This window comes from Pholcus phalangioides, unplaced genomic scaffold, assembly GCF_987345545.1.
Source record: "Pholcus phalangioides strain wild (caught in Gottingen) unplaced genomic scaffold, Ppha-v1.0 ptg000020l_1, whole genome shotgun sequence".
In the NCBI taxonomy this organism is placed as follows: Eukaryota; Metazoa; Arthropoda; class Arachnida; order Araneae; family Pholcidae; genus Pholcus; species Pholcus phalangioides.
Genome location: NW_028301613.1, coordinates 9083934 through 9098932, shown reverse-complemented (window position 1 = coordinate 9098932; position 14999 = coordinate 9083934). Strand labels below are relative to the sequence as shown.

At 43.3% G+C, this 14999-nt stretch overlaps 1 protein-coding gene across 1 annotated transcript; it reads left to right on the top strand.

The window, feature by feature from the left end:
• Positions 1 to 11221, top strand: LOC149070942 (uncharacterized). Its single transcript, XM_089248820.1, has 2 exons — positions 1 to 936; positions 7547 to 11221. The coding sequence occupies exons 1-2, from the start codon at positions 760 to 762 to the stop codon at positions 11219 to 11221; spliced, it is 3852 nt and encodes a 1283-aa protein (XP_089104946.1). The 5' UTR covers positions 1 to 759.
• Positions 11222 to 14999: the final 3778 nt, after the last annotated feature.

Sequence of the window (14999 nt, the reverse complement as noted above, 5' to 3'; positions counted from 1 at the left end):
CTGATATAAGCGAACTAGTAAGCTGTTAAATAAATAAAAATAAAAAATACTGCTGCACACGAGTAGTGATAACACTAATCGAGTACGCTTCATCAGTAGATTCGTGTATGCGACATCACCACTGTCATGTGTTAATTAATCAGTGAGTGCACTTCACTCAGTTCTTATAATCGAGTACGAGTTTAATCACTGTCATGTGTTAATTGATCAGTCGTCAAAGTAGTAAGCGTTATCATCGCATGTACAGGGTAATGAGTATGCTTCATCACGTGTTGTTTAATACAGTCGCTTCGGGTGATAATTAAACACTATCAGTCGGGTGAGTGATGCATCACTCTTCTCACCAATACTTCACTTCTCTTTTTTAAGTATATTGCTTATCAAGGTGTTATATTCAGTAAGGACCGCTCTGTTATCGGAATGCGTCACTGCGACAGAGTGGACAACACGGCTAATAGCGTACATGATAAAAAAAAAAAAGTGTCTTGTTCTCACTCTTTGATTTGATTTTAACAAGTCGACAGCTCTTTAATTGTAGCAGTGGTCAGAATGTCTGAATTCGTGAGAGATAGCATTGCTACAAATGAGAGAAAACGTGCTGCAAGCTAATGCGTCAACACTTTGGGTCATCGCGATGATTCATTGTTATCTCTCTCTGAGTCGTGATAAAAAGTGTACTGCTTCACAAATCTTCTCATTTCGTATTTGGTCACAGTAGTGTCAAGTCTTCAAGTTTAGTTTTGTCGAGTTGATTGAAAAATGAGTGCAAACGATATAAGCGATGGGGAAGAATTCATTAATGAGTGTCTGGATCCTGAATTTGTGTCAAAGGCAATGCTAAAAGATCTAGACAAGGATACGATGGAGTTTGTGAATCAATGTTTAAAAAGACCAATAGAAGCTGGACCGAGCGGAACGAAAAAGAAGATGAAGGGGGTAAGTCAATTATTATATTTTTTTCCCTATCCAGATTAAATTTAAATGTAAGTCGATTGATTTTTAGGGGTGACCCATTTAAATGTATGTTTTTCCGTTTAATTTAAATTGTTTGTTAGGGGTGACCAGAAAAAGACAAAATACAATTTTTTAAAAATACAGAATTTTATTAATTTAAAATTTTTGCTGCTTTTCGTAGCAGCATGTACATCTGTGAAGTTGATAAATTTATCCCTTTAATAGTAGGAGAATGATTTGCGAAAACGCGGACATCGTATGTTGCATTACAACGAGTAAAATATACATTTCCACCTAGTGGCTCGGAATGCGTACAATTTTCGAATTTCATATGTGTTGGATACATGGAATAGGAACTGAGACATAGTAAAAATAATAATAAAATCAGCATAGAGGATATCAGTCCTTTTTGAATTCGATTTATCCGTTCTCCTCGCACTTCCAGTTCATAAGTCCAAGACGACGGTAAATCTATGTCGGGAACGCTCGTTTTCCAAATAACACCTCTTCTGTTATTTTTTTCATCGTAGGCAGTAGCTTCGATCTGCTCGTTCAGAACGTTAACCATCGTTTTCTCAAGTGTTTGTTTTTGATTAATGTCTCGGGTAGTTCTATAGACTGCAACGCTTGTAAGAATTCTTTCTGTCCACTCACGCCACGCTTCTTGTTCGCACTTGCCACGCTAGCGATGAGTTCGGTAATGTTAGTGTTTCTCATTGACCTCCCTTTATATATCAGCTCGCCACTCTCGTTCCAGTTGATTACTTTAGGAAAATTTTTGATATGTTTCAAAATTTCCTCTGCCGAAGACTTATACGATTTTGGAAATTTCATTTCATTCCATTGTTCCACTTTGATGGGGGGTTTGCTGAGGTCTCGCTCATTAGTTTCTTCTTGTTCGGTCAGAACTGGAGAATTATTTTCGAAAACCGAGTTTCTTTTGTGCAGAACACGTTGATACATTTTAAATTTAATGTCGTCGGGCAGAGTGCTATCAAGAATTTTTTTCATTTCCCGATCTATTTCCGACAACTGAGGTTCTTGAATAACGTGACGGTTATATCTTGCCTCTGGCACGAGGACCACTTTTTTTGCAAATTCCATTATTTCCCGATAATGCTAGACAATAAACTAAGCGCGGTCGGAAGTAATATTCCAAGGAAACCGCTTCCTTTTTGTAGCAAGACGCGCTTTTTCTTGAAGAGAGGTAATTTTTTTGAAGCAAGTTTTCTCAGAGCGGCTTTGTGTTTTTGAAGCTTAGCTTTCTGTGACTTTGTTACTGGAATGTTCCCGCGTAGCAGATTGAGCGCACATTCACACACGATTTTCAACTTCTCATTCGTTAGTTTCTTTAGCAGCTGTTTTCTTGGGCATTCGCAGAGTGATTTTAAGAGTTGTTGCCTCCGCAAAGACATCTCGTGAAATAGTCGATCGAAACAACAAGTTCAGTCTTTTAACCACTTTGCATAAGCTTGAGCTTTTGCTAGAGCACAATGCTTGCGCATTCCATAGTGATGAGAGCAATGTTGACTCGTTTCAGGCAGATCGGTCACGTTAGGACATAAAATGCAATCTAAATCGATGACTTCCAATCCGTATTGTTTTTCGAGCATTTGACACTTGCTGTAACCCTTGGCGTAAACAACATTAAACTTTTTAACAAAGTCTTTCAGCGTGGTTTCGAGGGTACGAAAAGGTAGATCACCTCTCTCCCACGCTAAATTATGCAAATTATGTGTGAGCCATTTCACTTGATGTCGGTCTCTTGCATTCAGTTGCGAGAACTCGTACGGTGCTCGATAAATTCCGTGAAAAGTCTCGCTGCAGTTCAAATTACAATAGGCCAACTCCTTTATCACAAATGTTCCGTCAGAGAGTCGGTAACCCTCAACGTCTATTACGGCAGTCATCGTGATAATGGGTCTCGACTCTTTATCGACGGGGTTGATATACGTATTGAGTTTGTGTTGGTAACACGTTAGTGCGCAGTCGCATTTTCTCTTCTGTCTCCTGACGCAAATCTATCAATAGATATGAATACGAATCTTTCGTGGCATCGTTATACGCCTCTAAAAAGAATTTCAATTTCGAGGGATATAATTGGCGACCTAAATGACTCACTTGGTTCAGATCTCTCCTGTTCTTAAACAGAAATATATAGTGGGCGTTGAGTGTAATCTCACGCAATCCCTTATGAAAAAAATTTTGCGTAATGAAAAATACCGATAGATTTCTGTGATGACTATACTTGGTGAATAACTTGGCCATCCTCTGTTCTCCCGAAAGTTCGCTTAAAAGGTCATCGAATATCAATAGAGCATCCGTTATGCCTTCGAAATCGGTGTCGTCCCTGAATTCCACGTTATCAATCTCGTCGTGAAGTTGTTGAGCTTCTCCGTAGAACCATATCACTCGCTTGGGCTGTGGTTCGATAAGTTTTTCCCTATGTTCTAAGAATTTTTTTAAAAAGTATGTTTTTCCACTTCCACTGGCACCAGCACAGACTGCCGTGAAAGGGTGATGTAACTTTAACAGAGACATGGTAAATAATGACACGATTTTTTTCATGTAAGTGGTTTTTATTGAACAAAATTTTTCGATACAAAATTATACACTCGCACGTCATTATGCTTACTGAATCGCGAAACAATTGCTTTCATGCTCTCGCCCTTACATTTACAAAAAATATAATATATAACGTAATGTCCACACACTTTGCTGTTGACCGACTGCAGCGCCACATCGTTGTAGGTGAGTCGTTTGTATTTGCTCAGAAATGAGTTGATTTTCCCATCCACGAATTGTGAGGGCGGTCTTCCAAAAGAGTCAAAAAATTCAGCTGTCACGTTGTCGTGCAGGTATATTGCTAACCAGTGGCTTCCTTCCTCTGTATGAACGTCGGTGTTAACCACGAAAGCAGCTGGATACTTGTGAACGCCGTTTGGTAAAGTGTCGCTTGCGAATACATCTCTGAATATCTGCTTTGTGACTGGATTTGATGTCAATGCATTTTTTATCTGCTCGGAGTCCATTTAACTCGAGAAATCACACAAAACACTTCTAGCTTTGGTTATCTCGATCAAGTTTTGAAACTCGCCGTAGACTATCACAGAGATTGTTTTTTGAAGAGCTTTGGAAAATTTCAGTTCGACGCGCAAATTTCCTTGTCTGAGTAGATGTAAATGTCCGCATTCACTCTGGTCGGGAAGCAGAGAGAAACAAAACAGTGCGTATCCTCTTTTGAACTCTTCTCTCGTCAGATCAATGCCGCGATCTTCTCCAGATCTAAACAAGTTGTTGTACGCTCTTACTATGTTCCCCGTCGTGAAATTCGGCTCCAAAGCTTTGTGAGGGACTGGACGGCCATCGACGTACACAGATATGAAATTCAAGTCGTAATGTTTGAATTCAAAGGGGTTAGTATTATATGTACCGTTATATGCCTCGTTATCCACTAGCCCGATCACGACTCTGTTTGGCATCGGTCCCAGAAAAACGTTGTCTTGCACAAAGGACATGTTTCCTTTAGCAACGGAGTATACTTTACAGATCACTCTGTTGATCGGATACTTTGCCGTAGTTTTTTCCAGAGCTTTAGCATGTCCTATAGCCACAGCAGGACTTACTTTCACTTTTCGCACGAATAGGCTAGCGTGGTCTATCACTACGTTGTAATCCTCGGCCGCGGCCACTAAGCAGAACGAAGGTTTCGTGCGCACCAAACGCACCTTCATATCAACGAGATTGAGCAAAAGTCTCTGTTGAAAAAATAGCGAGCAGTGAAGTCTTCCCATCAGATCGTATGATCGACTCTTGGCGATGTATCCACCTCGTTTTTTCATTCCTTCATTGTTCTCGAGATTGTTCATGTATCCAGCGGTGTCTTTGATATAACCCTCCATAGCGAGGGGTCCATTTTTAGCGTCCTGGCCATAATTCAGCAGAGTCTCAATGTAGGCGCGATAAGGGTAAGTGTGGGAAGAGTTTGTGATGTTCCGACCGTTCAGAGTGATGTCTATCTGAGAAAACAATGAATGTAGAAGCAAATTTACTGGTGCCACTAGCTCGTTTTCGGGCAGTGGCGTATCGTCTCCTTTCGTCACTCGCACTCGAACATGTAATTGGGTAGCAGACAGGTCCATGTAATTTTCAGCGCATCCAGTCACGTTGAATTCCAAAGGAGCACCAATATCCTTTATGCTAGATAGAGGTAGAAACTCGATCCATTCACCTCCTTCTATTGCGGTCTGTGTGGGTGGAAGCGAGAAGAGATCGACTTCGCTCTTCAGGCATTCGGACGAGTGTTCCATTATCATAGCCATGTTAATCGAAAATGTCAGGTGTTGACGCTTTCCTCACTCTCTTGCGAATGACTCTATTCTTCACTTTACGCTTTCTTTTATGACCGCCTAACATCTTCTTGAGCTTTCCAGAGGCCTTGTCTGTCAGCATTCTACCCGCTTCTTTCGCTCTCTCGGTTGCAGCCATTCTAGCGTCTCTTCCCTGAACCAAATCGTTGGCGAAATCTACACCAGAACGAAGCACTTGTTTGCCAAGCGCTCTCGCACCGCTCTTGAACAGGGGAATAGCTGACCTGAAAAGAGAGCCGAATATAGAACCGATACCATATCCGCGCTGCAGGTTTGAACCTTGATAATATGAGAGTCCATGACCGGCTTGATTGAGGTAGTGGTGCGTCACGCTATCGACGCAGCATCTATATTGCTTATATGGCATTTTCACAGATGTTTCAATCGGAAGTGAAGTTTCACTATCACCTTTCCACGCTCGAATGATACAAAACGTCCCGTGTGCGTCTTTATATAAATGTGAATCGTCTCGAAAGTTTTCCTCGCAAGCCCAACGTAGTGACCCCTTTCAAAAGAGGCGTTAACGATCTCTCCGTCTTGGCCCGTAACCTTGACAATTTTTAACAGTGGCGAGTAAATGTTTCCAACAACCTGGGGTTCAACAATATCACAATATACGTATAACAAGCGAAAGTCTAGTTTAACGTCCGACACTGAAACACCTTCGAGGAGAGGACCCTTTAATTCACCAGGTTCGAATCCCAGGATTTCAGCTATGCCGGAGTGAAGAATAAGTCTGGCACTTTTCTTGAGGTTCACTTTAACTTTTCGCGTGTTGCGGTTGAACGTTATAACTATCTTATCTTGAAAATTTTGAGAGATGGCTTTTATCAATTCTTGAGTAGTCTCGTAATAACCACACGGGATTCTTCCACTCTTAAGTAATCCTGTTCCAACATCGAATTCGAAAGAATTTGTTTGTTCCGTGATGTTGTGGAATGCGTGAGGAAAGATTAATTCGGATAAGGCAACCTCGTAATCCGAAGAAAAACTGATTGAGTTTGGCAACTTCACCACAAAATTCGAAAGCTTGTTTTCCGGGAAAAAATCAGGAGAGGCGTCGCTGGGGAGGGTGATGTAGAAGGAAGACATCTTTTTCAAATAATGGGCTGCTTCCGCTTGCGTAACCGATATTTATAGCTCGACCCACGAATTAAATTTGTCGGGATAATTTTGCCACTTCACCAAGAATTCCGTCTTTCCTTTATTCTTTCTCTTTCTGATCACTTTCTCGATGGGAAAAGTCTCTTCGGGTTTCGCTTTGACCATTTCTTCTGCGTAAAATGTTCCCTTGATTCTCTCACCCATCAAATCCTTCAATCTATAGACCGGTATTTCTCTCGCCACGCACTCGTCAACCACAAAGATTTCGTGAGAGAAGTTTGATTCGTATCCTTTTTCAAACAGATGTTTCGAGCGAGCGATGCGGACGTGGTCACCCACTTGAAATTTTATCGTTGTTTTTTTCGGTGTTTTCGCGTACAGCGTTCTCCAAACTAGGTCCTCGTTATGTTTACCGACCTGAACGGGTTCCATCTTGATGCTTCTGTGATAAGTTCTGTTGTAACTAAATAAAAAGTCCTCGATGACGTCCACATACTTGTATGTGTTCTTGGCAGTAAAGTATTTCCACATTCGTGTTTTAAGCGATCTATTAAAACGTTCTATAACGGCTGCTTTCACGTCATCGTTTTGAGAAGTGAAAAATCTCACTCCTTGCTTCTTCAAAAAGTCTTGAAACACTTTATTGAGAAATTCTTTTCCTTTGTCAGTCTGAAGCACGTCTGGTTTCCGCTCGGAGAAAATATTTGAGAAAGCCGTGGTAATGTTTTTTCCAGTTTTATCTCTGAGTGGGGCAGCCCAAGCATACTTTGAAAACACGTCTATGCATGTCAATAAATATTGATTACCGTCATTATAACGAGCGAGACTTCTCATGTCAACGAGATCTGCCTGAAACTGTTTATCGATACCGGCTACTATTGTTCTGTTGCGTGGGAACTTTTTCTTTCTGTTCCTGTGTAGAGTGTAGCTCTTCTCTCCTTCTAACCATTCCCGAATTTTTTTTCTAGATTTTTTCGTAACATGTTGTATAGAGTTGACACCCCCGAAGCTTGTGGGTTGCTTCGGCTCCCGATAAAACTTATCCATGAATGGTTGTCATTCATACTTGCAATATGCTTATATATTTATTTATTATTTTATTTTATTTTTCATTACAGGATAATCGCCACCTCTGCGAAACTTGCGGGAAATGCTTTGCGTTGAGGAAAAATCTCAACCAACACAAGAAGATCCACATGGGAGAAAAACCGTTCAAATGCGAGCGCTGCCCGGTTGCATTTACCAGGAGCAACGACTTGAAACGCCATATACTAAAGAAGCATCGGCAGGACGGAGGATCCAGCAGAGCTAGCGGATCACCACCACCCAACGGACCGCCACCACCCAGCGGATCACCACAACCCAACGGACCACCACCACCTAACGGACCACCACCACCCAGCGGATCACCACCACCCAACGGAGCCCTCAACGACGTCTTCGTGACTCACAACATCCCTCCCGATGAGGGTCAAGATCGGGACATGCATCTCTTCCTCATCAGCGTAAGGGATAGGCTTCTCTCCCAATTGAGAGAAGCTATTCATCGTCAACGTGCCATCAAGTGGGACGTTGTGGTCACAGCGGTGTTTTCACGAAGAGGCTCGGATGGTGAAGAGGAGTTGACTAACGCATACTTACGCAGCAAGATGGCTACCGCTCTCGCGGCTGGAGTACTCGAGACGCAACTGGGTGTAGCCTTCGAAAAGGTGGAGAAATCTACAGAAGATTTCGAAGGCAGCGGTTGGGTTCTCGATCAGATCATCTGCCTTGAGCTCAACATCGCTCGCTACCAACCGCTGGCGCCAGCGAGCTACATTCCACTCCCACAGTGGATAGCTCGCAAAAAAGCTGTCCTCAACATCAAGAATCGAGATCAAAAGTGTTTTCTCTGGTCTGTGCTCGCTGCCCTACATCCAGTGGCTAGAAATGATAAAGCCGAGCGCGTTACCAAATACGCCAATTATGAGAATGAGTTGGATACTCGCGGTCTGATATACCCAGTGACTCTCGAACAAATATCCCGGTTTGAAAAACAGAACAACATCACAATCAACGTCTTCGGCGTGGAAGGCGAGGAGATATTCCCAGTGAGAATTACACATGAGAGGATGCCTCGGCATGTTAACTTGCTCCTCATCATGAATGAGGAAACATCTCATTACTGCCTCATTCGGAACACCAGCAGACTTTTTTCACGCACCACTGCGCACAAAGAAACTTGTCACTATTGTGACTATTGTCTGCAGAGGTTTTCTTCTGTTGAGACCCATGCAAAACATCTCACCCAGTGTAGAGAGCATGGTGCACAAAAGGTTACATATCCCAGTGAAGACGAAAAATGGATGAGCTTCAAGAATGTTGCCTTTCAGTTACCGGTGCCCTACGTTATATATGCAGATTTTGAGGCCATCTTGCCAAAAGTGGAGTCATGCTCACCTGATCCTGCCACTTCCCATTCCATGGCGACATCGCTTCACCGTCCATGCGGTTTCGCATATGTGGTTGTTGGTCCCGATGGTGTGGCTCTCAGGAGACCCACTGTATACAGGGGAGAGGACAGTGTCCATGTATTTCTGGAAAGCATGCTGGAAGAAGAGAAGCTCATTTTGGAAAAAATCAACAACCCGGTGCCCTTGAAGATGACCATCGAGGAAGAGAGACGCTTCCAGAGCCAACAGATATGCACTAACTGTGGCAAACCTCTTGGTAGTGATCGGGTGAGAGATCATTGCCATGTTAGCGGTACATACAGATCAGCGTTACACTCCAAGTGTAACCTGCAGCTCAAGATGGCAAAGCACATCCCGGTGATTTTTCATAACCTGCAGAATTATGATGCTCACTTCATCATGGAAGGGCTTGGTCGGATCAAGGAGAAGCGGATAGAGGTCATTGGTAAAAACATGGAGAAATTTATCTCCTTCAGTTTGGGTCACCTCAGATTTCTGGATTCGTTCCAGTTTTTATCCGCTTCTCTTGATACCCTAGTGAAATCTATGAACCCCGGTGACTTTATAAATATGAAAAGAGCCTTCGGTGAGAAGACACCGCTTCTCCTTCGTAAGGGAGTTTATCCTTACGAATATATGACCTCCATGGATAAGTTTGACGAACCGGTGCTTCCCCCCATAGAGGCCTTTTACACCTCCTTGGGTAGGGAAAACATATCCACAGATGACTATCAGCATGCGCAACTGATGTGGGACACCTTCCATATGCTGTCCTTAGGTGACTATCACGACTTGTATGTGGAGACAGACGTGTTGTTGCTTGCAGACGTCTTTCAGAATTTTAGAAAGTTGTGTCTGAAAAACTATAAAATTGATCCCGCCCACATGTATACATCACCTGGTCTCGCCTGGAACGCCTGTCTGAAGATGACGGGCGAAAGATTGGAACTTATAACAGATCCAGACATCCACCTGTTTCTCGAGAAAGGCATCAGAGGAGGGGTTTCATGCATCACTAGAAGACACAGTCGAGCCAACAACCCAATGGTTCCAGGATTCAACCCCGGTGAGAAGAAAAAATGGATCATATATTGGGACGTCAACAACTTGTATGGCAAATGTATGATGGAACCCCTCCCAGTGAGTGATTTCCGGTGGATGACGTCTAGTGAAGTGGAGTCAACAGACTTCAACATCATCCCCGATGATAGCGCCAAGGGGTACATTTTGGAGGTTGATCTTGAATACCCGGTGAACGTTCACGACCTCCATAATGATTTCCCTTTGGCGGCTGAAAACGTGAAAATATCCGGTGATATGTACTCCGAGTACATGAGGAAAACCGGTGGGCCATCGAATCCGTGTGTCAAACTAGCTCCAAATTTGAATGATAAGGTCGCGTACGTCATCCATTATAAAAATCTGAAACTCTATACAGCGCTGGGGATGCGAGTTACATCGATTCGTCGTGTCCTCGAGTTCTCTCAGCGACCATGGCTCCGCCCGTACATTGCATTCAACACCGAGAAGAGAAAGGGAGCCACCGGTGATTTTGAAAAAGACTTCTATAAGTTGATGAATAATGCAGTGTATGGGAAGTCGCTGGAGAATCTCAGGAAACATAACAACATCCACTTGGTACACAAGGAGAAGAGAGCAAAAAAATTAATCGCATCCCCAGCATTCGAAAGCTTCAAGATTATTAATAAAGACCTGGTCGTGCTAAAAATGAAGAAGACTGCCATCAGGTTGGATCGTCCGCTATACACCGGTGTCACCATTTTAGATTTATCAAAGCACCTGATGGCGGACTTCCATTATAATCACGTCAAGGAAAAGTACGGCCAGGATGCGACCTTATTGTTCACCGACACGGATTCGTTGTGCTACGAAATTTATACCGATGACATTTACGAAGATATGCTGAGAGATTCCCACAAATTCGACACATCTAACTACCCCGGTGACCACAAATTGTACAGCGAGAGAAACAAGAAGGTCATCGGGGTGATGAAGGATGAGACGGCAGGGAAACCGGTGATCGAATTTGTGGGACTGCGTCCAAAGATGTATAGTTTTATTACCGGTGACTGTGAAAAAAAGACTGCGAAGGGTGTCGTGCGCTCGGTTGTCAGTAAAGAAATCAGACATGCAGATTATCTAAATTGTCTGCGCAATAATTCTTTCATGAGGCACGACATGCCTAAAATTCAATCCCGGTGTCATGTGCTGCAAACCATTCAACAGCGAAAAATCAGTTTGTCGGCACATGATAATAAAAGGTATATTTTAGACGATGGCATAAGCACTTTAGCTTATGGCCATTGTAGCATCCGGTGATTTTTTTTTATATAGTTTTATTTATACACGTTGTTATTTTTCATAGTTTTTATATCTTTATAATTTTTTTCTGCATATTCCGGTGATTTTATTATATAATCATCTCTCGAATGAAAAGATAACTCCCTTCCCATCGTGATGCTCATCAGTAAATATGGATGTGGTGGTCTTCAATTGTGTGGTAATCTTCAATTAATATAGTTGTGGTGGCTTCAGTAGTGGTGATGTTTGATATTAGTGGTGGTCTGCAAAAGTGGTGATCTTCAATAAATATAGTTGTGTTAGTGAATGAACAGTGCTTCATGGACGCTGTATATATTTTTTAATTGGTGTTGGGTTTATTTTTGTATATATATTATTTAATTGATTTTGGTGAAGGGTTTATATGTATTTTTTCTTTTGATTTTTATATTTTTGGTGTTGGGTTTTTGTGTATATATTTCATTTGCATTGATTGTGTTAGAAATAAATGTTTTTTTTTATTCATTAATCAAAGTTTCTGTCGTCATTTGCGTATCTCATTGTTTTTTTGGGAATGACCCCCTTAAAATCGGTAATTTATGGATGACCCCTCTTACTTAGGAAGATGTAATTAATCCCCCGAAAAAAAGATCTCTTTCGTGAATCAGACGTTTAAGAATACACCCCTTATCAGTTTAATAATAATCGTCGATAGTGCTTGGGAAAAAAGTAATTCAGCAATGACCCCCTCTTATGACCAAGTAGCTGCGGAAAGGGGGCAGCGTTGACGTCATGGGTTGGGAGTGATCAGACACTAAAGTTTTATTTAAGAAAGCCCCCTTATCACAGAAGAAAATGACTCAGGTGCTGGCTGCGGAAAAGGGGGGGATGGCTGCGGAATAGAAGGATGCGGTGGCTGCGGAATGGCTGCGGCGGCTGCGGTGGGGCAGAAGCCCCTTTTTGCCCCTACTTAGCATGCCACATTTATAAAAACGAAGGGAAAAGTTCTGATCCCAGTTGTTATCGTCCCTAGCCACAAGAGAGACTGTGAGGGCTCACTAGAGCCAACCAGCAGTAGAAAAAGTGACTCAGCAACCGGGCTGGCCACATAGAGACTTTGTTACTAAAGTACAACGTTACCTGCTCCCTGATGTGGCAAATGTCGCCAGACACAATGCTATGTAAACTGAAGAGCCAAAAAACTGGTTCAGGCATGCGTATGCAAATAAAGAGATGTGGAACCAATCAGAGTACGGCGCTGCGGTCGGCAACGCCTATATAACACAACAAGTGTCTGGCATGGTTGTTAGATCGGTTACTGCTGCTACAATGGCAGGTTATCGAGATTTAAGTGAGTTTGAACGTGGTGTTATAGTCGGCGCACGAGAGATGGGACATAGCATCTCCGAGGAAGCGATGAGATTTGGATTTTCACGTACGACCATTTCACGAGTGAATATCGGGAATCCGGTGAGAAATTAAATCTACGACATCGCTGCGGCCAGAAAAAGATCATGCAAGAACGGTACTGACGAGAATCATTAAACGTGACAGACGTGCAACCCTTCCGCAAATTGCTACAGATTTCAATGCTGGGCCATCAAAAAGTGTCAGCGTGTGAACCATTCAACGAAACATCATCGATATGGGTTTTCGGAGCCGAAGGCCCACTCGTGCACCCTCCTATGACTGCACGACACAAAGCTTTACGCCTCGCCTGGGCCCGACAACACCGACTTTGGACTGTTGAGGACTGGAAACACGTTGCCTGGTCTGACGAGTCTCGGTTCCAATTGCTTCGAGCTGATGGACGTGTACGGGTATGGAGACAACCTCATGAATCCATGGACCCTACATGTCAACAGGGGACTGTTCAAGCTGGTGGCGGCTCTGTGATGGTATGGGGCGTGTGCAGTTGGCGTGATATGGGGCCCCTGATACGTCTAGATACGACTCTGACAGGTACGTAAGCATCCTGTCTGATCACCTGCACCCATTCATGTCCATTGTGCATTCCGACGGACTTTTTTCAGCAGGACAATGCGACACGTCCAGAATTGCTACAAAGTGGCTCCAGGAACACTCTTCTGACTTTAGACACTTCCGCTGGCCCCCTAAATCCCGACATGAACATTATTGAACATATCTGGGATGCCTTGCAACGTGCTGTTCAGAAGAGATCTCCACCCCCTCTTACTCCTACGGATTTATGGACAGCCCTGCAGGATTCATGGTGTCAATTACCTCCAGCATTACTTCAGACATTAGTCGAGTCCATGCCAAGTCGTGTTACGGCACTTCTGCGGGCTCGCGGGGGCCCTATACGATATTAGGCACGTGCACCAGTTTTTTTGGCTCTTCAGTGTATATGGAAGCCCCGTAGAGGCAGATGTCGTGTTTCGCAAGCGGGTCACGAAATGCTGATGTAAAGTAAATAATCTTCACGTGAATAAAGCAACCTGGGGAATTGAGGACGCGGATCGCTGGGCGCGCCTGCGGCTATTGTTCGGGACCGTGGGCCCCCTCCAGGGTCGGGGGGGGGGGGGGGTGCAACAACCCAAGGACCAGTCTCCTCGCCTGCAGATAGGACTTAGACAGGGGATCAGAAGGGGATGCCCCGGTCTGGCATCCCAGTCCTCCCCAGCATGGACCAACCCACACAAGTAAAGGGCTTATATCCCGAAATGGACAGAGTCCGGGTCTTGTCTCGTCTGACAGTCAGTTTTATCTTCCCATTTTTTTAACGGGCAGGGCCATCTTAAGAACATCATGGGGCCCCGGACAAGTGATTTTTCTGAAGCCTAACAGAGTCGATTCTAGAAAATGTGAACCCAGGGTGTCTACCACATATCAAAAGTGAAATTTGCTGACTTTTTGGGAACCTTTTCTCGTTCAACATAATGAACCATGGTGAATGGTCACAGTCCTACAAGGGTAGGGCTGACAGGGCTCCAGCCCTGGGACGATTCGCATCATTTTTTGTTTTTTCAATCTACAAACAGGCCCTATAAAAGGGCCTGTGAAAGTTTCGTCTGGGGGGGGGGGCACAAAAGATTCTAGCCTAGGGGCCCTGCGGATGGTTTTTTCAAATCAGTGGTTGCTCCCAAACTGAGAGTCATGACCCTGTAGGGGGGTTTGTGTTAATAAAATGGGGGTCATGTTAATAAATGGGTTAATAAAATGGGGGTCATGTTAATAAATGGGTTAATAAAATGGGGGTCATGTTAATAAATGGGTTAATAAATGGGGTGAAAAAGAAACTTTTGCAAAGTGAATTTCACATAACAGAGGGGCTCTTGAACTGTGTGCCACCAGCCTTTGTTAGGGGTGTCACAGCAGCCCAACAAAGGTTTTTCCAAGAGATCCTTTGTTAAACAGCTTTGAGGAGCCACGGATAAGTGTTGATTAGGGAGCCAGCCTCAGTCAAGTGGTTACATTACACTTCACTCATAGTTAGGGGGAAAAAATCATGGCAGATGGCGTCACTATACATAACAAGCATTACACACAAAAAAACTTCACTACATGTTCACACACATTCTAACATGTACCAATTCGTTAGAAGTTCCGCAGAAAAATGTGGATGAGTTGCATGTAGGGTTTAGTAATAATCGAGTTGTTAGGGAGCTAACCACTAGGTCTGGGTTTGAATCCCAGTTTTGGTATGGATGTTTACTAACACTAACGAATTCCCTAGACAGATCATACAGGATCTCTTAGGAATACATGAGGATCATGTTACATTTAATTGAAAAAATAATAATTTGCATATCTGCCATTCATTAACAATATGTAGCATAATGTTAACACAAGCAGC

Excerpts from the sequence above, each read along its gene's own strand:
- LOC149070942 (XM_089248820.1), top strand. The coding sequence starts at position 760 with ATGAGTGCAAACGATATAAGCGATGGGGAAGAATTCATTAATGAGTGT. Across the intron at positions 937-7,546 it reads CGAAAAAGAAGATGAAGGGG|GATAATCGCCACCTCTGCGA; the intron begins GTAAGTCAATTA and ends TTTTCATTACAG.